General features: G+C 36.7%; 1 protein-coding gene across 1 annotated transcript in view; it reads left to right on the forward strand.

Annotated features, from left to right (window-relative positions):
• LOC139966550 (EF-hand calcium-binding domain-containing protein 6-like) overlaps nucleotides 1-23,980 on the forward strand; it is a 34,759-nt gene extending 10,779 nt beyond the window's left edge. Inside the window, exons 10-27 of the mRNA XM_071969708.1 lie at nucleotides 196-316; nucleotides 3,003-3,173; nucleotides 4,364-4,596; nucleotides 5,689-5,856; nucleotides 7,059-7,230; nucleotides 7,541-7,789; nucleotides 9,396-9,631; nucleotides 10,414-10,629; nucleotides 11,412-11,570; nucleotides 12,295-12,522; nucleotides 13,256-13,451; nucleotides 15,110-15,301; nucleotides 16,495-16,734; nucleotides 17,079-17,276; nucleotides 17,923-18,085; nucleotides 18,792-18,876; nucleotides 19,634-19,748; nucleotides 22,422-23,980. Of these exons, the coding sequence (XP_071825809.1) occupies nucleotides 196-316; nucleotides 3,003-3,173; nucleotides 4,364-4,596; nucleotides 5,689-5,856; nucleotides 7,059-7,230; nucleotides 7,541-7,789; nucleotides 9,396-9,631; nucleotides 10,414-10,629; nucleotides 11,412-11,570; nucleotides 12,295-12,522; nucleotides 13,256-13,451; nucleotides 15,110-15,301; nucleotides 16,495-16,734; nucleotides 17,079-17,276; nucleotides 17,923-18,085; nucleotides 18,792-18,876; nucleotides 19,634-19,748; nucleotides 22,422-22,697 (3,418 nt within the window). The 3' untranslated portion in view covers nucleotides 22,698-23,980. The remainder of the gene's footprint in view (nucleotides 1-195; nucleotides 317-3,002; nucleotides 3,174-4,363; nucleotides 4,597-5,688; nucleotides 5,857-7,058; nucleotides 7,231-7,540; nucleotides 7,790-9,395; nucleotides 9,632-10,413; nucleotides 10,630-11,411; nucleotides 11,571-12,294; nucleotides 12,523-13,255; nucleotides 13,452-15,109; nucleotides 15,302-16,494; nucleotides 16,735-17,078; nucleotides 17,277-17,922; nucleotides 18,086-18,791; nucleotides 18,877-19,633; nucleotides 19,749-22,421) is intronic.
• The last annotated feature ends 3,044 nt before the right edge of the window (nucleotides 23,981-27,024 follow it).

Genomic DNA, 27,024 nt, shown 5'->3' on the forward strand with positions numbered 1-27,024 from the left:
GTTATTCTGTCTTCATTTTTCTGTCTCAATGTCTGTTTTTGAGTCAGAAAAAAAGTAATCTTTGCAAGGCACTTCTATCCTTGAAGAACTATCTACCTTCTTTTTTAAGTCTTTTTGCTCTTGAACTCTCATAATCCTTGAAACTGTTTGTCTATCAGGATCTCAGAGCAAATTCTCTCTGTCAATCTTTTGCAGATTTAACCCAGTCCGAGAAGCAGAGAGACCCTTCACAGTGGACGAGATAGTGTCTCTTCTTCAAAGACACGTCTCGGACATGTACCCTTCCTTCAAACAGGCTTTCTTGACCTTCGACGAGGTAAGGTCAAATTTACAGAAATGATGAGAGTTCTGTGTTACTTTCATAATTCATATTTTGGGTAATGCATAAAGGATATTTAGTTGAATTGCTGCCTGTGGTAAAGAATAATGATCTGTATTAAGGGAGATTTACATCCACTGATCTATACATAGCATATGTAGAAGAAACAACCATTTACTTTTAAATTTTATTTGGTGTAACCAGTTTAATGTCTCAGTACGTGTTTGCTGATGAATTTCGGAAAACAAACTTCCAAAGCAGATTCAATTATTCTTATTCTGAATGCACTCTGACTAGATGGGTTTAATGGAGAAAAGCTGTCGCAATCGAAAGAATGAAATTTAATTTCTGTTGCCCTTTTGGTGGGAACGATTTACCGTAAAATCACTGCTACTGCCCATATATGCTTCCACACATTACGAGCATCGTCAATTACTCACTTTCAACTGGAGTTATCCTGGAATCTTTGAAATCTGCTCAAGTTGTTCCCATTCTGAAGAAGACAAACTTGAATAAAAACAACCAACAGAATTACCGTCCGATTTCGAACCTGAAGTTCATCTTTAAGACTATAGAGCGAGCAGCCGCTGCCCAAATCAATGATTACCTCCAACGGGTGGGTTTGCATGCTCCGAAACAATCCGCGTACCGTAAGCACCACAGCACTGAGACAGCTATGCTTCGTATACAGAACGATCTCTTGGAAGCTGTCGATCATTGTCAAGAAGCTGTGCTGGTTTTATTGGATTTCTCTGCGGCCTTCGGTACAATCGATCACGACATCATACTTGAACGTCTTCAGAACCGCTACGGTATTCTTGCCACAGCTCGGAAGTGGTTCGAATCCTATTTGAGGGGCCGCAGTTTTTCTGTAAATATAAGAGGAGCCCGCTCGATCCCGCGTAACCTCAATGACGGCGTGCCACAAGGCTCCGTACTGGGACCATCCATTTTCGCCATGTATGTTGCTCCACTTGGGGATATCGTCTCCGCTCATGGTATAGATTATATGTCCTACGCCGACGATACCCAACTGTATCTTACCTTAAGTCCTGGTAACCGTGAAATTTCGATATCTCGTCTGGAGTCCTTCATACGTGACATTAAGTCCTGGAGCATACAGAACAAATTAATGTTCAATGACTCTAAAACAGAGGTCCTGCATATCTCTTCGAAATTCCTGAAGTGCCCAACATCACCTAAAATTGCAGTTGATGATTCATGCGTTGACACTGTATTGAAAGCTAAGAGCCTCGGAGTCATCGTTGATTGTAACCTCAACATGAAACATCATGTGAAGAACACCGCCTCCGCAGCTTCATTCGCATTATACAAGATCGGACAACTCGCCAAATACCTCGAACACAAATCTACCGAACGACTCGTCCATGCATTCATTACGTCCCGCTTGGACTATTGCAACAGCCTCCTGTACGGCATTCCATCCACTGAACTTTCCAAACTTCAGCTCATTCAGAACTCGGCCGGCCGTCTTGTCACACGTTCCAAGAAGCACGACCATATTACTCCAATCCTCCGTGATCTGCACTGGCTGCCCCTCCATCTTCACATTCGTTACAAAGTTGCCCTTCTTGCCTTCAAAGCTATTCACGGTATGGCCCCTAGTTATCTGACGAACCTCGTCGCTTCCTACTCACCACAACGTCGTCTCCGCTCGTCGTCCGAAACCCTCCTTTGTCGTCCTCGCAGGTGCAACACGAGATTCTACGGAGACAGATGTTTCAGCGCTGCAGCTCCCGAAGTCTGGAACAATTCGCCTTGGGACCTTCGTGAAGCACCTCATCTTAACCGTTTTAAGAAAGATTTGAAAACTTACCTTTTTAGCTGTTTTTAACTGTCACAGTATTTCATTCTTTTTATATGGTTACTAGTTTGCTTTTTAGCCTGTTTTATTTTGTAGGTTACTATAGTCTTATCCTGTTAGCTGTTTTTTCTGTATATTGTATTTCGTATCTTTTTGAGATTGCATCTTTTGATTTCTTAGCCTGGTTTATCTGTTTTTGACTTTCTTTTCACTGTACAGCGCTTCGAGATTTTTGGGAGGCGCTTTATAAGTAGTATTTATTATTATATTATTATTGTATTAGCATGTTCATTACACAAAATGTAACCTACATATACTCGAATTAACCACTTGTAAGTCCTATGCCTAACAGTCGTAAACAAAACAGGGAGATTTGATTGGCGCATGATCTGTTGGGTGGGGCTTGCAAATTTTGAGTGAAGTTTGTAGAATCTACGAACTGGTTTAAAAATCTGGCGAATTTTATTTAGCTCAAAATGTTTAACGACAGATAACTCAATAAAAGTAATGATTATTAATATGAAAATTCAATAGAGCTGTGTTATTTCACTGAGCTTTTAGGGCAGTAGGCTGGAAAGGTCAAAGTTAAAATTTAGCAAACACACATTGAAACTTTAAGACTGTGCCAACGAAATGCTTGCCTCGTCACTTATTCTAAAATGTGGCTGGTAGGTAATTTACGATACAATTCAATGAACCCCAAAAGTGTTCTTAAAAGATTATCTGACAAAGGATTACAACTTTTTCTGAATGCAATAATATGTGCAATTATGTATGGTGTTTGAGTCTTATGTGTTGCCGACATTCATTGCAAACGCAAAAGACATCTTTAAAATCTCTGCTTTTCTTTTGTTTCAGAATCGTGATGGTAAGGTCACTCGGAAAGAACTGAAAAAGATCCTGGAGAAGTTCACCATCCGGCTCAGTCCATACCAGTTCCAAGGCTTGGTTGAACATCTAGACCCAGAAAATAACAATTCTATTGACTATCACACATTCCTGGATACATTTGAGCCAAGAGAAACAAAGGTAAGAAACTGCTTAAGACTTTCTCTTGCTTCAAAGGCATTGCCCTCATCTAAAATGTTAAGCAGATATACGAAATGGACATGTAAGTTCCCCAAAAAAATCACATTGGCACACCTTATTTGCATATCTGCATACCTAATTTTTTGTTGTAAGTTATTTGTGTACTCTATGTACAGGGAGTGTATCACTAGATAAGCCCACAAGGGTTTTTTGATACACTTCCTTTCACATTCCATAACTCTCTGTATTTGCTACATTTGTTTTATTTTTGTTGTAAAAAAAAACAAATAAAATAAACAAACTAATAACCATTATTATCATATTGAAATCCACAATCTCTCACCTTTTCAGTCAATATAACGGTTGTAATACAAAATATGCCGCTACTTTCCACTATAAAAAAAAACTTCAAAAACCTGTCAACAAAGGGTTATTGGTGACAGTAGCATATCTGACTAACTCTGTGTCATTTACAAGGTTATCCATCCAAATTAACAGATGTTGTCTTGTATATTTGGTCACCAACTTTACCCCAAAATATAAAGATTGGATTGCATGTAACCCAAATAAAACACCCCTAGATTGTTGTGCTTCTTCTTTGGGGGAGGGGGGGGGGGGAGAGGGCAATATTTTCTTGGAATTTTGAAACTTTTGCCAAACAGGTGATATTATAATGTGTGCACATATGCTGGGCCACCATACCCTCCAATTAATCTGGATTGTCCCACTTTTTCAACAGATATATATTGTCCTGATTTTTTATGAGGTATTTTAGACATATTAAAGTAGCACTAGTTTTATGGTACACAAACCCGAAATGGTACACATGTAGTAGGCATTACTATACCTGACCATCTCAAAAGCAAGATATGATCGTTTTCAACACACAAACATGATTCTTGGTCCTATATTAGTCCCACAAGCTTACGTGCAAAAGTTGCACCCATACAAATTCACCACCGTTTGCCTGGAAAAAGTCTGTTAAGAATTAACCATCTACACTGTACTAAAAACCAGTGTAAATTTATGCCAAAATTTGGTATGTAGCCCATCTTTAAAGTTCTTCCACCGAAGAAATATGGTAACCCTAGACTAACATACATAACATTTCTTTCAGCAGCACACAATTTCTTGAAGGTTTGCCACTCTGTTTAAAAACATTGCTTAATCTAAAATTCTGTTCTGCACAGGAAGGACACAAGTGGTTGGACTCCGAGCACAGATTTAACGATGTAGCTCCGGCCAATCTGGCCTGGGAGACCGTCGAGGAAATTCTCTGCGAAAAGATCGAAGAGTACTGGAAGCCGATCAGCCAGAGCATCAGGATAGCTGATCCGGAGGGGAGCGGTAACTTAAGTCACCAACAGCTAAAAAAGATCCTAGCCAGACATGTGTTACCAATATCAGATGAGCATTTTGAAAAGTAAGCAGATCAAACAAAAATTCATTTATGTATCTGTTTGTGTGTAGATGTAGTTTATAAACTACCTCCATAACACCACCCCCCCCCCAACCCCACTCCCCAATGTATTCCACTCAGTGTCAATTTGGTTCAAAATTCAATTTAACTTCTCCTGTTTAAGGCGTTTTTGTCTATATTTTAAAATTTTGGCTGCTTGGGCCAAATTTTGTTAAAAATGTAACTGAAAAAAAAACTGAAATATTCTACAAGTTGCAATTTATATCTTGTTTTCTTTTCTTAGGTGTAACTTGTGTTTCTCTCTTTCTTCGGCTTTAAACTGTTGAGTACAATGAAAGAAGAAAATTCTAACCAGCCTTGTGATTCTGGGTTTAAAAAAGCAAATAAAGGCCTCACACAAACCCTCATCTCATTCCCCCAAAGTAAAATTAGTTCTTTAATAATGATTAAGCCCATAATAATAAATTTTGATAAATTTTGGAGCTGAGAAGCTGACAGAGTGAAATCACTTACTTTAAAAAATAAAGATAATATATTGTTAATTACAAAATTATTTGTAATTTTTTTTCATTAAAAGTTGAAATTTTAATGCCCTTTGCGTGTGTGTGTGTGTGTTAAGTACAACCACAGTGTTAAATCAAACCTGTAAATTTTGGTTTTAAATCAACTTTTTCAGCACCAATGTAGCAATATGTGTTAACAATGTTCAATCAATTATCATCTTTCTTGGCCTTGTGATAATTTTACAACCTTTTTCCTTTTTCTCCTACAAAAGACCCTAAGTTTATGGTTTGAAAATAGTGGAATAAGCAAAAAGACCTACTTTTGGTGGTTAGAAAATAGTGAACTAAAAAGATAAATCAGGCCGACAATAGATTGCTTACAGCATAGCACTTACTACAGCTTCAAAGTAATACATTTCATGTAATGGAATTTGTGTTTTACAAAAAGACCTAATTTTGGTGGTTAGAAAACAGTGAACTAAAAGGATAAACCAGGGTCGACAGGGAATTGTTTACAGCATAGCACTTACTACAGCTTAAAAGTAACACATTTCATGTACATTTTTCAAACTAATTTTTTTGTTCATTTTAGGTTATGGAACCAATGCCAGGAAACTCCAGAGGGCAAAGTACAAATCGCTGAATTTTTCGGAAACCTGGGTGTGAATGCGTCACCTGGCGATCTGGTCGGGTTAAGTACACAGATACACGTCATCAGTGACCTGACCGAGCAACAGAGACAGGTCGACCTGGATTCAAGGTAAGACCGACTGATAAGAGAACAAAAAACAATTAAAAACTACCAACTCATTAACAGGTCGTTAACATTGGTCCCAGATTAGCTGATAAGGGTGTTAGCTCAGTGGTTAACGCCAGTGCCTTCAATCATAGGGTCCCCGGTTCGAGTCACTCCAAGATTAATGTATGTCGTCCAGTTACAGAGTTGTTGACAATTGACAATTCATAATGATGGACGTTAAATATGAATGTAAGAGACTGACTTCGGACAGCTTGCGGCTTTGATAAGCCAATGATGGCTTCTTCGCGAGTTCCTGCTTGCAGGAGGATCAAAAATACATACATAAGAGAAAAAACCCATAAAAAACTACCAACTCGTTACCGGTCGTTAACATCGGTCCCAGATTTTAGCATGCGATAAATTTTGTCAGAAAAATTCGAAATTTCTCTCCGTGGATGGTTTTAATTATTTCCAGACATTTTACGAGAGTCAAATTAGACGATGAGATTGATTTATGAGGAAGATTTGTTTGGAAGAATGATTTCTGAAGGTCGGGCATAAGTAGCCAGTTTTATGATTTGCTAGCATCTTTTGGTAGCAATATCGACGATTTATGGAGGCAATTACCGTTACGGTGTTTTCCATACATGTAATATCTCCCCGGCCATGCTCAAAATGTTAGAACTCAAAATACGTTGTTACTATGTTGAAGTTACTATCACAACAAATCCTTAAAAACTTGGGTATGTTATACTTTACAAAACATACATCAACACTGAAATTAAGCCAGTGACACTTTCTTGTGGTTCGGTTCAGATTTTATATCTATATTCAGTCAACAAATGCTTAAATTTTGCTTCATGTTAAACGATGGATTGCGACATGACTCAATTCGACTGTCTTATAGTATAATGGAAAATCGTGGATGGTCTGACAATGTGTACTGTATTCTTAAGACTGCTCTTTATTAACAGATGTATCCAACTTCACACTCCAAAATGTGGTTCTGTTCAACCCTAAGTTTACTCACAAAAACAACAACTCTGTATTCATATGAAAGATGCCAATTTTCTTTCTATCTTTAAATTTTACAAATTACAATAATGTAAATGAAAAACTGACATGTGATGATGTCACTGCAACTAAGAAAATTACCCTTAATTTATATTCTTTAAATATTTCCCTTTTTTTCTTTTCCTTTATGTGATTTTCTACCTTGATAGACTCAGACAAGTCCAGCAGCAGGCTCTCCAGCAAACCAGCCAGATGACCGCAGAGGAAGTCCTAGTCAAGCTAAAGGATAGAATGTCCCAAAAGTCAAGCAGTACCAGGAACAACTTTCTCAGATATTGCAAAAACAGGACAGGAAAATTGTCGGGGAAAGAGTTCCGTCAGGTACGTCTGTCATAGTTTACACTTCCTATGTGACTGGAACGACAGGAATACATGTGAATGACAACATCAAAGGGCAGGAAAACGTTGAAACCACTAAAATGCATTTTAGACACATCATGATCTCAACAGACCAGTTCAGGTATGAAAAAGTATGAATTGTTTTTGGGTTGTCCGCAGTTTGACCCTTGACTTCCAAGATGCTTAGCTTTATGACATAATTCTGGTAACAAAATTTTGTTAACAAGATTTTGCTTGTTTTCTCCATATTATTGTTTATTTAAATTATTTTTCATTCGTCTTTGCTTCCTAGGTGCTACAAAGCTTTGGCATGTACATGGACAACGAACAATTCAGTAGGCTCTGTGACAAAGTAGGCTTCAGCGCAGGCCCCATGACGTACTCTGACTTCATTCAAGGTTTCGAGGACCTGCGGACCAGAGGGCCTGGGGATGAGGTCCAGAGGTATCCAAATCATTGGTACAAGGTCCTAGATGCAAAAACAATGTCTTCACAGGAAGTAGCGGCCGATCTGAAAGATAAACTGAGGCAGACATTTGGAGTGAGTATATATGGCCTTTAGAATAGGGCTGGGCATGAAAACTGATTGTGCAATACTTGGGCCAGCAATAACTCAGTATGTATCTACCACAGTGAAATGGGAATAATTTATTATTTGGTCAAATTATGTTGTAAAATACATAAAAGTTTCAGACAATATTTACAAGTAATAGTTTAAAGTAGTACACAGCATTGACCTCCTCTCCTTGTGTGTCTTGTACCTGCACTTCCCAAAGTATTGTTTTTGTTTTGCATCCCATCAAGATGGTCTTTACGAAGGTCAAAAAGTCCTCTTAATTCGTAGAAAATTACAAAAAATTAGCAAATACATTCTGTCTATGTGTAGTTTAATATACAATCACCATGGTTTATACACACACAGGATGAGTATAGGCCTTATAAATGTATAGGTCACAGCTAGTTAGCCTAGGGACATCTCATCATAGGTCGAAGGGGAAAAATTAAAGTTGAAGGCTTACAGGCCAAGACCCTCTCACACGAGTTTACAACTTAATCCCTGGTCATTGGTAACTTGTCACAGCTACACACCATAGTGTGCACAATTCAAACAATCTCTCCTGGGGCACCACAGTGCACCACATCCATGTGTCCCCCAGGGGACTTACCATAGGTTGCAGCCACAAACCAGCACACACAAGTTACCTCGTCTGGGTGAAGAGAGCCAATGGAGATAAAGTGCCTCGCCCAAGAACGCAACTCAATGATCTGGCCAAGACTCGATTCTGCAATCCTTAGATCACAAGTCCAATGCCTTAACCACTTGACCACAATGCCCCAACTAATTATGAAGCATGGTTTGAAAGAAAGAGTTGTATATATAGAAATACAACTTATAGTTTAATTGGTGTCCGTAAATGTATCCCATCCACAGTAATCTCTCTCCCTCTCTCTCTGCAACAATGTAAATTATTGAAATACAGTCCACCCATTACTTAGTCGACTCATGTCCTATGAACAACAGTTTTTCTGCCTTTACAAACATGTTTAGTCAATGGGGCTCTTTGTAGTGTTTCAACAGAGGGCCCTGTCATATAGGTCCTAATGTGCGTGAACACTGGCGTACTACGAGTCTCTGAGTCAAAGTAAAACCATCATGCGAACCCACTCACAAACGTGCGAAATTAAATTAAATTTGGCTAGTTCAAGTCTCCACTTCATTGTGCATTATTCTGAACAAAACTCATGTTTCGAACAGACGCAAGTGCATGTGCATAAAAACTGTTAAGTTTGACTTGAATCTTCCGACACATATTTCAAACAGATCTCTTCTTCGGTATTTAATGGATGAGCTTGTTGGTTCTTTGAGTGATGGACTCCACCATGCTACTGCTCTTGATTAAGGTACCAAAAGTCACATCAACAGTCACAACAGTCACAGCAGTCACAGTCACAACTTTAAAGAACTAAATATGACAGCATCCCCTCAGTAAACTTTGTTTGCAGTTGCAGATCCCTCATTGCATACTGCTCTATTAAAAATTGACTACCGTTTTTTTTTTTCTGTAAATTTAATATCTCTAAAATCTTGTATGTTTTTTATTTTCTTCCTTTCTTTCTCCTGTTTTCTCACTCTTTTCATTATGTAGGATTTGAGGTCGGCATTCTACAAGATGGACGACGACCACGACGGTTTCATAAAACAGAGGAACTTCCGGCACCTGTTTGATCACATGATGTTGATCATCGACAACGACGAATTCACCAAGATCATGGACGTACTCGACATCGGGAAGAAGACGAAATTATCGTACTTACAATTTCTGGATAAATTTGAAGAAACTGACACAGAAGAGGGCCATAAGTGGTTAGACTCGGAACACAGGTGAGATAGATTTGTGAGCCGCTTCATCGACCAGACTGTCCTTAAATCTGAGAATTCTCAGAGAGTAATCGAGCCCTACCCTACACCCCATCGCCATCACCCATACCTTTCTTTTGTCCCTCGTTCCTTTCTTTTATCCCCGTTCACCAGAAGCAGTGTATTTAAGTCGGAACAAAGTTGAAGGAGGACGACTTCCCATCCACAATTACAGTATTCTAGATGAAAAAGCTGGTTCAAGGGGTTTTACATTAAATTATTCTCACATGAAAAATGTGATACTTTCAAGGAATCACCAAGTCATTTTGACTCACTGCTTTTTGTGTATATCCCGGATACCTCATCTTCCCCTATATCAGGGGTTCCCTAACTGGGGTGCATGAACCCCCAGGGGGTGCATGAACCCCCAGGGGGTACATGAGTCCATCCCAAGGGGTTTGTGAGACTTTTCTGAAAGTCAAAACTAGAGTACATTTTGTTTAACTAGAATCTGATATATCATATAATTTAGAAATGTAGAAAAGTCGTACCTATCGACAAACTCTTTTGGCGTTCCATACGCATATATGTTGCCATAGTAGTACCGTACCATGCATGTGATACTTGATCTTTTACGAAGCACTGTTATGCGCATTACAGTATAATAATGACTCGGATCATGTCTCGAAAAGTTGGGGGTTCGTGGACAACTCTAACATCCACGGGGGATTCATGGGGGGATAAAGTTAAGGAAACCCTGCTCTATATGATATTAATTATCCAAATATCCGATTTTACTCTCTCAGGTTCAATGACACCATCGACCCGGCACAGATGGCTGCGGACCAGGTCCACGAGATCTTGGTCGCCAAGGCCCAAAGACACTACCACGACCTAGCCAAGGCGTTCAGGTCTATCGACAAAAATGGGAACGGAGTGATCCAGAAGAAAGAACTCCGAGATCTTCTGTTCACATACATGCTACCGATGACGAAGGAAGAGTTCTCTATACTATGGAACAGGTATGACTGTCAATATGTGACAGACACAGGTCAATATGTGACAGACACAGGTCAATATGTGACAGACACAGGTCAATATGTGACAGGCACAGGTCAATATGTGACAGACACTGGTCAATATGTGACAGACAGTGGTCAATGTGTGACAGACACGGGTCAATATGTGACAGACACGGGTCAATATGTGACAGACACAGGTCAATATTTCTGACAGACAAAGCTGTCACCAGGAGCATTGTATGTGCATAACTTGATCTACGGTTAGTGATTTGTAAATAGGATGCAAAAACAATAGTTACGTTATTTTGTAGCAAATAGACCCCCTACTCAACCAATGTTTTTTTTTGTTTTTTTTTAAGGAAAAGTGGTATTCCCATGTTGATTTTCATGAAGCTTAGATGTGGGTTGTGCCCTAAATTAAAAAAAATCACTGTGTGAATTATTCCTCACTTTTACAGTGTTAGTTAAGAAGACATTTTCCTGGTAATGATGATATCTATAAAATGAAAAGGTTGCAAGTATAATGGTACATACTTGAACACATATAGAGTCCTCCTAGCACAGTAGTGAACTTGTTTAAACCTTACCAAACATTTCAAACACAACAGTTGTCTTTCATTAAGAATGACCCAAAATGATTATACATATTTAATTGTGACATCATAAACGTCTTTTTTGTCCAATCTTGCATTATGATGCGATGATGTGACGAAATTGTCGAGGTTAATTCCTGCAAAAATGAATATGTTATTTTTTTTTTTATCTTCTACTCTATCTCGCAGGTATGACTTGGAGGGCAAAGGATATATCGATCACAATCATTTTCTGAAAATGATGGGAAGATCTTTCGCCCCTAGCGATAACGACGGCATGAGCAGAAGGATAGTGGAGGAGTCGATGGACACCATAGAAAACCATCATAAAACCCAGCTGGAGAAACAGTAAGTATTGTGTGGTTCCTGTTTCCTGCTGACTCAGGTCTACACAGTCAAAGGAATTATAAAGTATTAAGTTTTAATGAAATAATTATAAAATAATTATTTTTAACATTTTTCTTATTTTTATATATTTTTAGTATTTTTATATATTTTTAATATTTTTAATATGTTTAATATTTTTAATATTTTTAATATATAATTATTATTAATTAAATAATTATTAATTGGCTGTAGTTTTTTTTTGTGAATCCATTTTAAACATTTTGAGGATTATTGTGCATGAAGATCTATTAAGTCGACTGTCATACAAGGAAAATTAAAGCTTTTTGAACGACATTTGCCAGAATTATGTCACAGAACACCCCACTGTTCCTTTATTTCTTGGTTTTAACAGAGGCTTTTAGTTGCCAATGTAGGTTACGATTTAAACAGCTGCATCTAGAGTTAGGCATTGGATATTGAGATGGGATGTTTCAACTAGCGATGTGGAATATTTTATTCCTTGCTGTAAGTGGCACTTGCATGATATCTCTCGTCTGGACAAGCTACATGATATTTTACCACTTTCCATTCTTACCCAATCATGCTTTTTTTTTAAGGTTATTTTTCTTAGATCAATTCTTGCTCAATCAAGCTGTTTCTTTAGGGTTATTTCTCTTAGATCCATTCTTACCCATCATGATGTTTTTGAGGGTTTATTTTTTCCTTATTTATCTCCTTTACCTAGAATCAACATCACTCTGAACCAAGCCAACAAGTCCACCTTCATCTCAACTGCTCATCTGGAGCAATCTCTGAAAGACCGGATGAGGGACAAGTACGGGACGTTCCAAGAAGCTTTCGCAAAACTAGACCAATCGAAGAGTGGCTTTATATCGGTCAAAGATTTACAGAAGATCCTGTTAGACCATAACTACCTAGTAGACGATACGACCTTGAAGGAATTGCTACATAGGTAAAGTTACCTGATTCTTTAATTGTGAAAATTTGTTATGAGGTGAATCTTGGTGCCAGGTTGGGTATGAGGTAAAATATCGGTTGCAATCGGTAAGCACCGGAGTGTTTTGGGGGGTAACGTGTGTAATGTAAACAAAAGGTACATACGTATGACTAACTAATCATAGTAAACCAAATAATAATAATAATAAAATTGATATTTGATATAGCGCAATTTCCATAAAAAATGCTCAAATGCCCTTTACAAATATGTAATAGTAGACCTAGACTAATACTAATAATGAAAATAATAATAAAAATTTACCCATAACCTTTAGTTTACCCATAACCTGCAAAAGTTTGTTTACATATTATGTTAGTTCTCACCACGTACAACTGCTACGATTCAGTCACACAAGAACATTTAACAAAAGTACATTAAAATGAGGATGAAAACATTTTGAAATCTTTCAACATGACAACATTTTGTGACATTCATTAGTTCTTAGTCGAGCTTTTCATGCATGCTGTGCTGATAACAGAGTAAAAACACAGCACAAATGAAGCCTCATTAGGGGATAAGGGTGGTGATGGAGATCTTAGGGCAAAGCCAAATACGTACGTGGAAATTCATCCTTTAGCTAACTCAAACAGGTGCCATAATATATGTGGGACTGAAGTCGGTTGCTTGTGAGAACCTTTCTTATATAATTTAAATTCTTTTAATTTATTCCTCTCTTAACATCATCTAGACTTGGATTACCTACCGACAAGAGCAGGCTGTCCTACGAGAATTTTCTGAATGCCTTCGATGAAGGTATGGAAGCCCAGTATCGGCAGAAGGGCATGGCGGATGTCGACGTGGAATCTTTCGGTCATCTCAAGGCCGACAAAGCGTCCAAGAAATTACGCAAGATGGTACAGGCCAATGTCAGCGTACTCCAAGCGGTAATTGTTTTCATTTTTTGTTCCTTTGCTCTCTCAAGTTCTTGGCAGCCTGTGAGAGAGAAACAAAACCAATGTACATCTTGTTTTGTTCTATGGTTTGTTTTTGTTTTGGTCAAGTCACTAGTGATGAACCGATACCCCAAACAGGTTAAGAGAAGTCTTATTCCATTTGGGAGATATCACAATTTTAAATGTCCCTGTTTAACAGAAGCCTGACTGGCTTGATTGAACCAACTTTTGTACATATATAACATTTATGTCATAAACCATTTAATGAATGTGTTATAACTTAAAACCAGACAAATACATTTCAGCCATGGTTAAAATGTTTCCTTTGGAGATCCCGATTCCAACAGTCGAACGCTAGTTTACAAAAGTTAATTTATCATATACTGTTAGTCCGTTTCCACTGCAGTAAATGTGTGGAAAAGATAAAACAAAAGCAAAGATAAAAGTAATATTTAATCCTAGGTCTTTTCCACTGTTGGTTTCAAGCGCACAAGAAACATTTAGTTCTACAAACATTTTACAGACTTTTCCAAGAGTTCCGAGAAGGATGATGTTTGCATGACCTTGTTTTTATCACACAAAGTACATTTTGAACAGGTATTGTTCATATTGTCAACCATCGGTGTGCTTTCAAGTTTTAATCAAATAGTTTGATCAAATAGCTATGAATAGCTTTTATCAGACAGCTAGATTATGTATTCAATGCACTCTTTATTTGACAACTGGTTAGTATTCCACTAAACGGTATTATAAATCATTTCAGCACCACACCGCTCAGCTGTGAGCTTTTTTTTCCTTCCCCTTGAACCTATAGTAAAACTTCTCTCATATTTTCAGAAGAAAAAAAGCATTTTTTTTAGAAAAATAGTGGTATCTGTTTCATAACATTTCCTTCAAAATATAAAAACGCGTTTAGTAAGGATTATGTAGTAGGATTATTAAGGATTATTAGTAAGGATTATAAGCATGGTATGTAACAGTTTCATAGGAACTATTTACAATTTGGTTTTTGTGTACATTTTCGATGTTCAAAAACCCTGATTTGATTCCTTTTTTCTCATCTAATGCAAGCTCTTCTTAATATGTTTCATTGCAAGTTCTCATCATTATTCAATTTTTTGAGGTGTCATTAATCTGTAGAACAAGTAGGTTGTGAATTGTTGAACAAAGAAATGAAAAATATACATTCACTTCTAAATGTGTATTGAAACTTTTGGTATTTTTTCTTTCGCATTCCAACAATGACAACTCATCACTATTCGTGCTTTCAAAACGTTCAAATTGACTCATTCTCATCACATAAATTACAAGTCTCGCATAAATTACAAACGTGGATCCCTAAGCTTCATGTAAGCACTTATATTTATCGAGGGTCTTAATTTTAATACATGCTTCTTTGTTATAGTTTTCATCTATTATACAAATAGTAATATTTACCATAACTTTGTAAAATGTCTGCCTCACCCTAGTCCTAAAATATATACCTTTTAATTAGATTTCATTAATTATATTGTAAGGTGTTGTTATGCATTAATGAGTTTCCTAGACGTTGACTGTTTATTGCTTAAAAACATCACATTTTTGTTGTTGCTCTTTATATTTATGATGCCATATTTCATCGTTAATTTTCCGCTCTGCAAATTTTTCAGGCGTTTGGAGCTTTCGACAAGGAAAAGAGAGGCAGGATCGGGCCATCCGAATTTCGACGAGTCCTCGATAACTTTTGCTTCAAGCTCACAGGAAAACAGTTCAAGTTTCTGTTGACCAAAGTCAAAGTGAACGAAGACCTGTCGATAAATTACCCGGCATTCCTCGACGATTTCTCGGCCAACGAACAAGAGGTAGCTTAACCGCGTCACATCGATGGGAATTCGTAAAGCAAAAAGAAATGTGTAGCGGGGGCGGGAGGGGGGGGGGAATTGTTTTTATATCTGGAGTGTTTCAGTTTAATACCCAAGGAGATTTACAATCAAGAGGGTGGGTCTCTTTGTGTGCCTGTGGGTTACACAAAGGTTCACACTCAGATACAATGTCTGAACGATTTGGCAGGTGGAAAGAAAAGTGCTTAGACTGTCTCAAGTACATTGGGTGAAAAAGTTACCTGCTATTAAAGTGATTCTTTGTCAATGTTTGTGTATCACACTCACATCCAGACAGGTATTGGATTTTATTCTTCTCTATTGTCATGCCTCTGTTTGGGTTTTTTATTCTTTTCTTTTCTTCTTAATACTATTTGCTAAGTTGCTGCAATAGTTCTGTAGGCGGTATTAAGTGTCCATAAAATATTATTTAAAACTATATATTAGAACCTTACTATTTATTCTCTGCCTGGAACCTTTGTCCCTATGCCTGTTTGATAGGAGAATGTCACAGGGGTGGGAAAGACTATAGTGTGAATCAAAAAATTTCTGTTTATGTTATGGAGATAATTATTAAGAAAGAAAAAAAATTGAGCCACTGTCACAATATAGTTGTTAAGTATGCTTAAAGTACTAGTACAATAGGATGACTATGAGTACAACAGCCTTTGTATGACTTACAAGTAAAATTTCTCTTGTAATGAGTACCAATATGAGAATACAAGGTACTTGGTACACTGTAGCATTCCCCCCTTGGTAGTAGTATGAGTACAAGGCTACATGTGTTACCATGTGCTAGTATCTATGTACTAGTTTACCAGTCTGTTAAAAGAAATGACCCACATTTGATTGTTAAGTTTACAAACCACTTTTGGTCATACTATATACATATACTATATATATTTTTTATACTATATATATATATAGATATATAGATATATATAAATGTCTATACTATATATATATACTACTATATATATGTCTATACTATATAAATACTACTACTATATATATATATATATATATATGTCTATACTATATATACTACTAAATATATATTCTTACTTTTGTACTTCCCTCCCTTCACAATAGTTTTAATTTGAAAATGATATAACAAAGAAAAAACAACAGAACACTTTTAACTTTGTTTGGGGGATTTCTTGATTTCTTTCCAGCTCGCTCAGAATTGGATCGAATCTATCCAAAACAAAGAAATGCAAGCGGCAGAGGGCCAAGAGATAGAGCCCCCTACATCGGAGGACATCATGAACGAGTTGCAGAGATGCGTTTCCGCAAACCTGAAGTACTTTGAAGAGAGATTTACTGCTCTGGACTACGCCAGCATAGGAGTGGTACCGAAAGATGACTTCCGAGACGTATTAGCCAGCGTGGCCTTTAATTTGACTAACGATCAGGTAAGGGGCTGAAGTTAAAAAGCACAGAATGGTTCAAAATCAGAGGCAATTATATGGCAAATATTGTAGATTAACACAATCCACAGAAAATTCACCCCCACCGAAGAGAAAGCTTAAGTGAAGCAGTTTGCAAAAGAGGAAGTCGCAGTCTTGTGAGCTGGTGCAGTTGAATGTTATAAAGAACAACATCAGTGGTGCAAATTCTTTTTCAAAACTCTTCCTTACCTCCTTCAGCTTTATTGGTCAGCCATGTCTCATGCTTTGAAAAATTTAAAGCAGGCATCATGGTTTGATTGAGTCCACATCAATATTTCAAGCCAAGAAAAACTTTGTATTCTTTTTAGTTCGATGCCCTGTGGGATGTTTTACCCGCCAACGAGTTTGACAACTTGCAATACAGGTCGTTCTTGGACCAGTGCGGCGAAAGAGGTAGCCCGTTGGAGGATGAGGGAATTACTCCTCTTCGAAGACCGGCATCCGTCCAACCACTCCAGGTCCCGGTGCGACCAGCTACGACAACGCCAAGGGCCATGAGCCGATCGGTGAGTGATTAATGTGACACAAATCGACCGTTTTGAAATGAATAAAGTAATATTTCCTACATTTAAACATTAAAAGGGCACAAGGGAGGTAGCAGGCAACTATATGGTGATCCTATGTACCTGACTAAACAGATTCATGAGTGGCTCAACCAAAAAAAGCAAGAAATAAATGTTAATAACGTGTCAGAAATAGTTTTGTTTTGATGGTTTACAAAGTCGGTCAGGTTTGTCGTGGAATGTCATCATTTATAATACGACAAACGGTATCCTTTAAATATTTTCCTAGTGACTGTTTTTAAGCTCAGCATTGTCCATCATACCTTAAATTTAGCAACATACGTTGCATCATATTACTGTTCTGTAACGTTACTCATTGCAACATGGTTTTTCAACACACTGCTGTCACCACATCTTGCTTGTTTTACAGCCATCTCAGGAGAAAGTCCAGGTTTTCCAAGACAAAACTGCTCATCATCTTTTAATTCTTGCTAATGACTAGTATCAAAATCAGTCCTCTATTGTTTTTAATTTTTTAATATTTTTATTAGTATTTTTTAATGATTTTTGCTTCATCTTTTAATTTACATTTATTTTTTTGGTGTAAATAACCTCTGTTCCTTCTCTTCTCTTTCCCATTTTCTTATAGAGTTTATTTTCAGGCCGTCGTGGTGCCACACCTCTCATCAACGCCGAGAGCACCGAGCAGAGATTAAAGAGAGCGGTGATTAAGTATTGGCACGAGATTCAGAAACTCTGCAGGTTACTAGACCCTGAAAATACTGGGGAGGTGGAACCGCAGGAGTTTGCCGGTAAGAAATGGCCGCAAGAATAATTATTTTTTACAGAACTTAGACTCACAGAATTGCTAGTGAAAGGCACCGGTGTAGAAGTGACATACATAAGTAAGAAAGGGTGAGAAGAAGTTTTAGTAAACAAAGAAAGTATGTGATTTTGATTAACGCAATGACCGACGGGCCAGTTTCTTTGCAAAGGCCACAAGTCACTCTGTTCATGAAGTTTGATCACCTCCAAATACATAAGAAAAAAAACCAATCAGCGGTTATCTACTATCAACATTTAAACCTTGCTTCTTTTCTGTCGATCTAAGAACATCTTTCCGCACCTGTTTGTATTGATTTATGAAAGATTATATATCAAAATTCTTTCTTAATTGATTTTTCAAAAATTTCCATAAAAATAGGAATACAATAAGTAACTACAGTAACATACAAAACTCTTCAAAAATTTCCACAAAGTTTGAGCAGGCTCAAATTTTATGTTGTGTCATCTGCGTCTGTGTATTTGTTACGATGTAAGAATTACTGCCTACGCCACTTTTTCTGAAAGAGTTACTGATTTTGTTTGTGAGTTTATGGAGTAGAATAAAGAATAGTAAGGTTCCACATTACATAATCTCATTCAGATGCAGTTTAAACTTTGTCACTTTTACTTCTTATCATTCTTTCTCCATTTTCCCGTCTTGTTTAATTTTTTTAATTTTTTTTTTCATTTCAGAAATTTTAGAGAACTTCAACATTCTGTTACCTGCTGAGGAGTTTCACAAATTGGCTCTGAAGTATGACTTGAAAGAGTCTGGAAAGTGAGCAAAAATTCTTAAAAAATTATCTCATTTCTGTCTCCCTTCTTCTCTTTGTTAGTTTAATTGTTAAAGTTTATTTGGTGGTATTGAATACCTTCTGTGATGACCATAAAAGAGCACCAGTGTTATGCCAGATCTGTCAATGGTTTTCTATTAACTTGCCTCATAATACTTACCTCAGTATAACTAACCTGCCTCAGAGGGAACTTAAAATTTTACAACATAAAAATGAAGAAATAAAAACATTTAAAGGGTGTGAAGACTCGCACAAAAAGAAACGTCTAATGCCGGTAATCTGACCTAGTTTCGAATGAGGTGTAACAGAAGTGTTAGACACCACCATTGATCCCAGAAAATACACACACAGCTTGCTACCTTCCGTAATTAGACACTAGTGTACAGTCAGTACATACAGCTGCGGTCAAAACCCACAGCACAGTGTACAAACGATACAGCGATGGACATCTCAGGTCCAGCTAAAGATAACAAAGTATCACGTTTCATTACTGTCTGCATTTTGTTGCAAAAAGCAGAAAACTTCACTTGCAAGCAACGGAAAGTTAGCTTTTTCAGAACGCGGCACACGGTTTTGGGGGAGTCTTCAATGCCTTTAACTGTCATGTCTTATCTGCAGACTAAACAATACTGTTTTTTTTGTACAAAAAAAGACACCTTTTCTTGTAAGGATTACTTCATAAATTTTTGACCAGATTTGTAAATATTGAAACATGGAAAAATGACTTTTGTTCGACGACAGATTTGCCTACACAGAGTTCCTGAAACATTTCGTCTTGAACCTCAGACCGATTCGAGAAGCGGAGGAACCCAGAGGCCTCTTGTCTCGTCAGAAGATCCACGCAGCCAAAGTACCGGTGAGTTCATGGATGATATTTTGAAAAGTTCCCAAGTTTTTTGTTTTTTTTCTCCATTTATTCAGCATATTTTCTTTTTAAACAATATAGCATATACATATTGTTATAATTATGATCACCTTTTACAATTCTTGCATAGAACATGTTTTAATGAAATTTCAAGAACGGAACAACTCTGGGCATTCAGAAAATGCATGTTGTAATTGAATATAACTTACTTTATCTTTCTTACACTTACTTGATTTTGAATGGATATAACGTTCAACATCAATTGCAAACTTAAATTTATAGAAAAAAATCGCAAATATTTGGTAAGTTCTTATTTCGCTTACAATCATAAATATAATACTTCATGTGTATTATAAGAAAATTATATGGGTGACTGTATCCATTTCCGTACCCGAAAAAAATATTTAGTTGTGAAAAGAAGAACTGTTGCTTTAAAAACCTATTCCGAAACTGAAAAGTTTCCAAGTTGGTTATGGGATAGAATTTTTATCTGGGATGGCATAGCGAAAATCATTTACAAGATTTCCGAAACAAATCAAAAAATGGTATATAGCCATCTTTCGTCCTTCACAGAACCAAAGTATATTTCTGTACTTTATTGATATGCACAGGCTGTCCCAAAATCAGACGCTCCTAATCTTTATCACTTGTTCCGTATGCTAATATTGTACTATTTCATCAAATCACATATTTTTGAACTACTTTTTGGTTTTGTTATTTGTAACTTGGGAATTCAAAAATTGCAGCGACATGCTGTGAAGGGTGTGCATACCACCTGTGCGAGTTATGAAATTCAGCAGTTATGGAAAATGCTGTTGCAACTATGAAGCATCACATAAATGACATGTATGATGTTAATTATACTCTTTCTTATCTTCTATTTTTTTCAAATTGTTTCATCCAGTATGAGCAATATACAATATACATTTTATATATTAGAAAATATACATTTTATATATTAGAAAATATTGATATAATTTATATATTTTATATATTTTATATATATCATATATTTTATATATTTTGTATATTTTATATATATCATATATTTTATATATTTTGTATATTTTATATATATCATATATTTTATATATTTTGTATATTTTATATATTTTGTATATTTTATATATTTTGTATATTTTATATATTTTATATATTTTTTATATTTTGTATATTTTATATATTTCATATATTTTATATATTTTGTATATTTTATATATTTTGTATATTTTATATATTTTGTATATTTTATATATTTTTTATATTTTGTATATTTTATATATATCATATATTTTATATATTTTGTATATTTTATATATTTTGTATATTTTATATATTTTGTATATTTTATATATTTTGTATATTTTATATATTTTGTATATTTTGTATATTTTATATATTTTATATGTTTTTATATAGTTTTATATATTTTATATATAATATATATTTTATATATTTATATATGTTATATATTTCCTTTATTTTATATTTTATTTTATTCTGTACTATTTTGTACTATTTCATACTGCTAAAAAATTTTGTTTATGCTTTTCTTTTTTTTTAATAATATTGTTAATATTTTATTTATTTTAATAATTTTAATCAACTTTCAAACTTCTTCTTCATATGAGACTCCATGAGTAGTAATGTTGCTACATGTCTGTTTCAGTTGTACCTTTTCCCCAATTTGTTCTGCATCTGCACTCTTAAAGTTGTCCTACTTTTTGTTATATGATGTGTTGGATAGTCTAAAAACACACTAAAGTACTCCCTAAAATGAATTATAAAACAACACCTGTTTCAAAGCATGTGATGCTGTATAAACTGTTCACAGCATGGAACATGTTTATTGAATTTTTGGATTCTGATAACAGAGAAGTCGGAACAATCCTGGTTTTGCCCTAGTGCCTAGCCATGACCCATAAATCTTTCCAGGCCTCACATCACCCATTGTTTAATCCTTTTGTGACTACAATGTAACTGCACATAGACCGATTTCACGACCATTGATTAACATCATGGCCGTAAGTAACAGCAAACCAATGCACACAAAAAAAAAAATATTCTCAGAACTTGAGAAACAGATCACTCTGTGACATAGAGGAAGTTTACACACAGATTCGATCAGAAAGATTGTTTACAAATCGGGTCGTTTTTTTCCCACCGCGACTGGCTCGTGACCTACTTTAAAAGGCCAGTAAGTGCAATTCATAACTCCATAGTTTGGAAAGTGGCTGTAATCTACAATTCTCTACAATAATCTACAAAAGTTACAGAGTTGTTGACAATTTATAATCATGGATATGTAAGAGACTGAATTCAGTCAGCTTGCGGCTTTGATAAGCCAATGAGGCTTCTTCGCGAGTTCCTGCTTGCAGGTAGGATCTAAAATACATACAGAAAATACATACATACAATTATTTTATCTAAGTCAAAATACTGGTGAATTAAGACGGTGAAATTGTATGAATTAAGTAAGCAAAATTAAGCAGCTACTTAAACTTGATACAGTGCACAGGATACCATCTCTCTTCCTCCTATTTTCTTCTCAGATTAACAATAACAGAAGTATACTGGTTGAATGCATGAATTAATGTATAAATACATGAATGATTGATTAATTGATTGAATGACTGATTAATTGATTGATTGATTACTCTTCAGGTGGGGATAGGCAGCGTGGTAAGCTCCAACATGGTGGAAGCCATGCTCAGAGTCAAACAATGCGTGGAGGACAACTGGAAGAGAATGAGGCGGGTGTTCCGAAACGTGGACACCTCCGCCTCCGGTATCGTATCCACGACACAGTTCAGACAGATCCTGCGACAGTTTAACATCAACCTTACCGAGGACGAGTTCTTTCACCTCATGACCTACTACGATAAGGACCTGGCCGGTAAAATATCCTATAACGATTTCCTGAGGGCGTTCTTGCAATAATCATGTTTGATTTTAACGATTTAGTGGAAAAGAGACAAATATGATGATATATTATGTAATACAAAAATAATGTAAATGAGGTTACAGTTGTAATGTTGAGTAAGATTTGTAAAAGGTCTGCAGTATGTTAGTGCATGTAATGAATCAATGGTGGCTAGTGAATTTCAAAGTGATTAAGTAACCCAGTCTTATCACCTATTTAGGTTAATCAGTTATTGCAATGACCAGTGGAGTAACTGTTAACCTCCCAAGGTGCCAAGGTTTCAATTTGTGCTTACAATTCCTTTACATACTCACAGTTCCATGAAAAAATGGTGGCTACATTTCCGTTACAAATTGAGGGTTTCATTTATTGGTTACGATGGTGAAGGCTCAGTAACCTTTGCAATCTTTGCTTACGTGTGTGTGATGTGTGTGTATGTGATGTATGTGTGTGTATGTGACGGCCAGCTTGTAAACACGATATCTCAAGAAGCACAAGTTGAGTCAATGTCATACGTGGTAGTTATATGCCCCATGATGTGTAGATGTGCCCTATTGTTTTTGGTTCCATCTCATGCATGTTAATGAGTGGGCGGGCCTTTATCATTACCATACCACATTGCAGTTACATTCCATACAGATATAGTCTTCTTTATATCTCATTTCCTACCAAAGTTATTTCTCTTAAATTGCCTTTTTATGGGAAGCACAGAGAGAAGTGACTCTTGTCATTGGCAATGCCTCAGTGTATATAATCGTTGTGCAAGAACTTACCTTACAAACAAGAAACAATTTAAAATTTGAAACCGAGTGACTCACTATACAGCAAAAAAGAAATTGGTTTTGGCTTTGTATGTCTATATCGCACATGTAAAAATTTCTTCTAATCTTTTTTCATCTTCCAAACCACACTGTAAATCTTGCATATTTGTTGTTGTTTATTTTATTATATGTGTGTTTTTTGTTTTAATAATGACTTTTGACATATTTTCCATTATCATTGCATTCCATTTACCATCAGCTAAAATTTATCCAAACATTTTTATAATTTTTTTGTTAGATCTATCAGAAGGCCAAGTATTTTAAAAACTTTTGAAAGTTTCTGTTTGTATACTATTCAATTCTGAACAATGTTGTGCATATTTTACGCTATAAAGAGGGTTATTCTACTACTATTTAATGACTTTTTTTCCATATTTGGCTTCCATTGTTTTATGCTCTTGTTTTCTTATTTTAATTTTATTTTGTCTCAAAACAATGGATAATTTTCCTGCAGTAATACATGATTCAGCTGTCTATTGACCATAATCTCATGATTCAGGATTTTTCTTTGTTATTTGTTTATGTATGTGTGTAGTCCATCGGGGGGGATTTTCTTTTTAATCGTGTCTTCATGAGTGAGGAAATGGGAAAGGGGAGAGGAAGGGGGTGGAAGGTGGGGGACTATTGTCTTGGGGAGTGTTAGTATAAGTACAGTGGGGAATTTTGACAGGTAATCTGAAAGGAAGTTGGCTCGAGGATCAGTCTTAAGAGACTAACGTCAAATGTTGATAACAGGTTAGAGTTAAAGAATCCCTTTCCCCCACCCCCCCCTCCCAAACTTGCTAACATATGTTTCACCTTTACATTCATAGAAACACAGCCTTCTAAGGCTTCAAACTGTCTCTGCCCAATTTACCTACATCCATTTCAGAAGGGAGGAAAGCTCATCTTTTTTTTTTAAGTTGGAGGGGGTACCCAGTGAGGGGCAGGGCTACAGTCGACTACATGTGGTTTATTAGTATATACTATGTGAATGTGGGATGTCTTGGTTTCTAAAGTCGGCTCCCTCTCATCAAGAACTACCATCCGTGGGGCTGTAGCCTCCTATGACACCTTCCCCCCCCCCCGATCAGACCTACTGTCGACGGCCCTGCATATGACACAATAACAAGTATTTCGCTTGTGTTCAATGCATGAATGAAGACCTGTTTCTTACCCTGCATACCAACGTTACAGACAGAAACTTTCACTTGTTTAACTCGCTTTCGGACGGAAAATCGTTTGCGCAATACTTAACCCAAACCCTGAACTACCAGGTCACGTACGCGAAACATTTTTTCAACCACCACCGTCAATCGGGAGGAAACGTTTTCGTCGGGGACTTGTTTTTGTTAGTTAGGGAAGAAACAAGCCATTCCTCCGGGTCCCATTGGATGTGAGATCGGTACACCCTTTGTTTGAACCTCACAAACTTTCAAACATATTTTGTTGTTCACATTCATGTGTTAATATCTATCTATGGACAGAATTTATGCTTCAGAACACAACATTTGACGTCTAAACTCACAACTGTAACCCCGCCCTTCCCCCTCCTCTACATAGGAATCGGATTCAAAGACCCACGTCCACACCTCTTTGTGCCCATCAGCCGTGGGGTATAACACGCTAACGATGTTTAACATGTCTGTAACTACAATGTATCTTATCGTCTAAACTTAGTACATACTTTGTTGCGGTACAATATACTAGTTATACTGGTGTATCTTGATACTCGCCAATTTGGTTCTTTCTTCAGAAAATATCTTCAGTTAAAATACACCACTTCAAGAAAGTGTGGACACTAGCAAACTTCTTTCACTTTAATGTAAGCTTATTAGTCTACTGGTTATTGTACAGTAGGCCAGGCAATGCAATCTAAAAAAAACATACGTTCTGTTCTGTTGGGGTTTTTTGGGGGTTTTTTTCGTCACAGGAACTTTACAGGATTAACAAGGGTATTGGGCTCGTTTTCGCAACCAATGATATTTTAATGCGCCGAAGACGCTTAGTAGTAGTAGTGAGTTGAGTCTCGTCTATCCGACATGCTCAGTGATTAACCTCCGCCACGTATCACGATCTTGCGCAAGGTTTATTGCTTCCTCGAAATTGTTAATATTAATGTCCTTAAATTGCGACTTTATTTTTCCAAGCAAGGTAGTCACGGGCCTTCCTACTGGTTTAGCAGTATGTCTCAGTGCTCCTCTTAAAGCAACCTTTGCTGGAGCGTCCTCCTGGAGTCTTGCTACATGACCGAAAAATCTCAATCTTCTATGTGCGACTATGGATGACCAAGGTGTTTGGTTGGTTTCGTTGTAGAGCTCATCATTTGATAACCAATTATTATTGGTCCATCTAATGTTGAGAATATTTCAAAGTAGTCTCCTTTGAAAAGTGTCAATTTTGCGATCAAGATCCTTCGTTGTGCCCCACAGTTCGCAATTGTACAAAAAATACTCTTCAATAAAGTCTCAAAAATCCTAAGCTTAATGTTCCGGCTTATGTTTTTGCTTTTAAAAATGCTTGACAGTGTGTTGAAAGCACCGTTGGTTATACCAATTCTTCGGTTAATGTCTTCTTCGGTCCCCAGCAAGCTTCCAACATATTTACACTTCTTCCAACTTTCATTTCCTTTTCTTGTGATTGAAAATTTCTCAGTTTTTGTGCAATTGATTTTCAGATTTCTTCCTGCCAGTTTGTCAGAAACTCGTTTTTCGATATCTTGCAGTATATGCTGACCAGTTGGTGCCCAAGAGATATCATCAGCGTATTGTTGGTCTACTGTGAAAAAAGAATTAGTGGTGGTAGTGCTGTAATCATGATCAACTAACTGCGATGGCAGGATAACTGCATCGATATCATTATCATCTGATTTCAAAGAGTTGGCTAGATAAGTTATAAAAAATAGTGCACTTGCACTATCTCCTTGTGGTGAACCAATGTTAGTGTTAAAAGGAAGTCCGAGTTTGCCCTCTAATTTGACGGTGTAGGAGACGTTATCGATTAGTAGTGATATCAGGTGAAGTTCGTCGTTGTCAAGAACCTGTTCTAGGTCAGTTAGCAAGGATCCTCTTTGAATTGTGTCGAACGCCTTGCTCATATCTAGCATCAATACTGCTGTATTTCTTACATCCAAAATATGACAGCCAGTCACGCGCGCGCCAACATCGTCACGCATTGCAGCGTGCTCGAATACACGTACGTAATAGGGAAAGACAACACTATAACATATCTCTGTTTTCAACATCTCTGCCTAAAATTTACGCATGCGCATCGATGCTGCGTCTAAAGCATCGCTATGTAACCTAGACGCGAGCATGTGTATACGCACAAACAAGATCAACAAGTGCGTTACAAGTTGAATGCGCGCAGAAGTGACATCATAGAGAAAATGGATCGTGAACACCAAGGATCACATCAATGTAAATCATGGGCGGCGATCCTGGGGGGGATGGGGGGATATATCCCCCCATGAAAATGGGTGGAGGGGATGTAATACACCATATCCCCCCCACCAAATGCCAGGAATAAGAATATTTTCATGCCT

This window comes from Apostichopus japonicus, chromosome 1 (genome assembly GCF_037975245.1).
Source record: "Apostichopus japonicus isolate 1M-3 chromosome 1, ASM3797524v1, whole genome shotgun sequence".
In the NCBI taxonomy this organism is placed as follows: Eukaryota; Metazoa; Echinodermata; class Holothuroidea; order Aspidochirotida; family Stichopodidae; genus Apostichopus; species Apostichopus japonicus.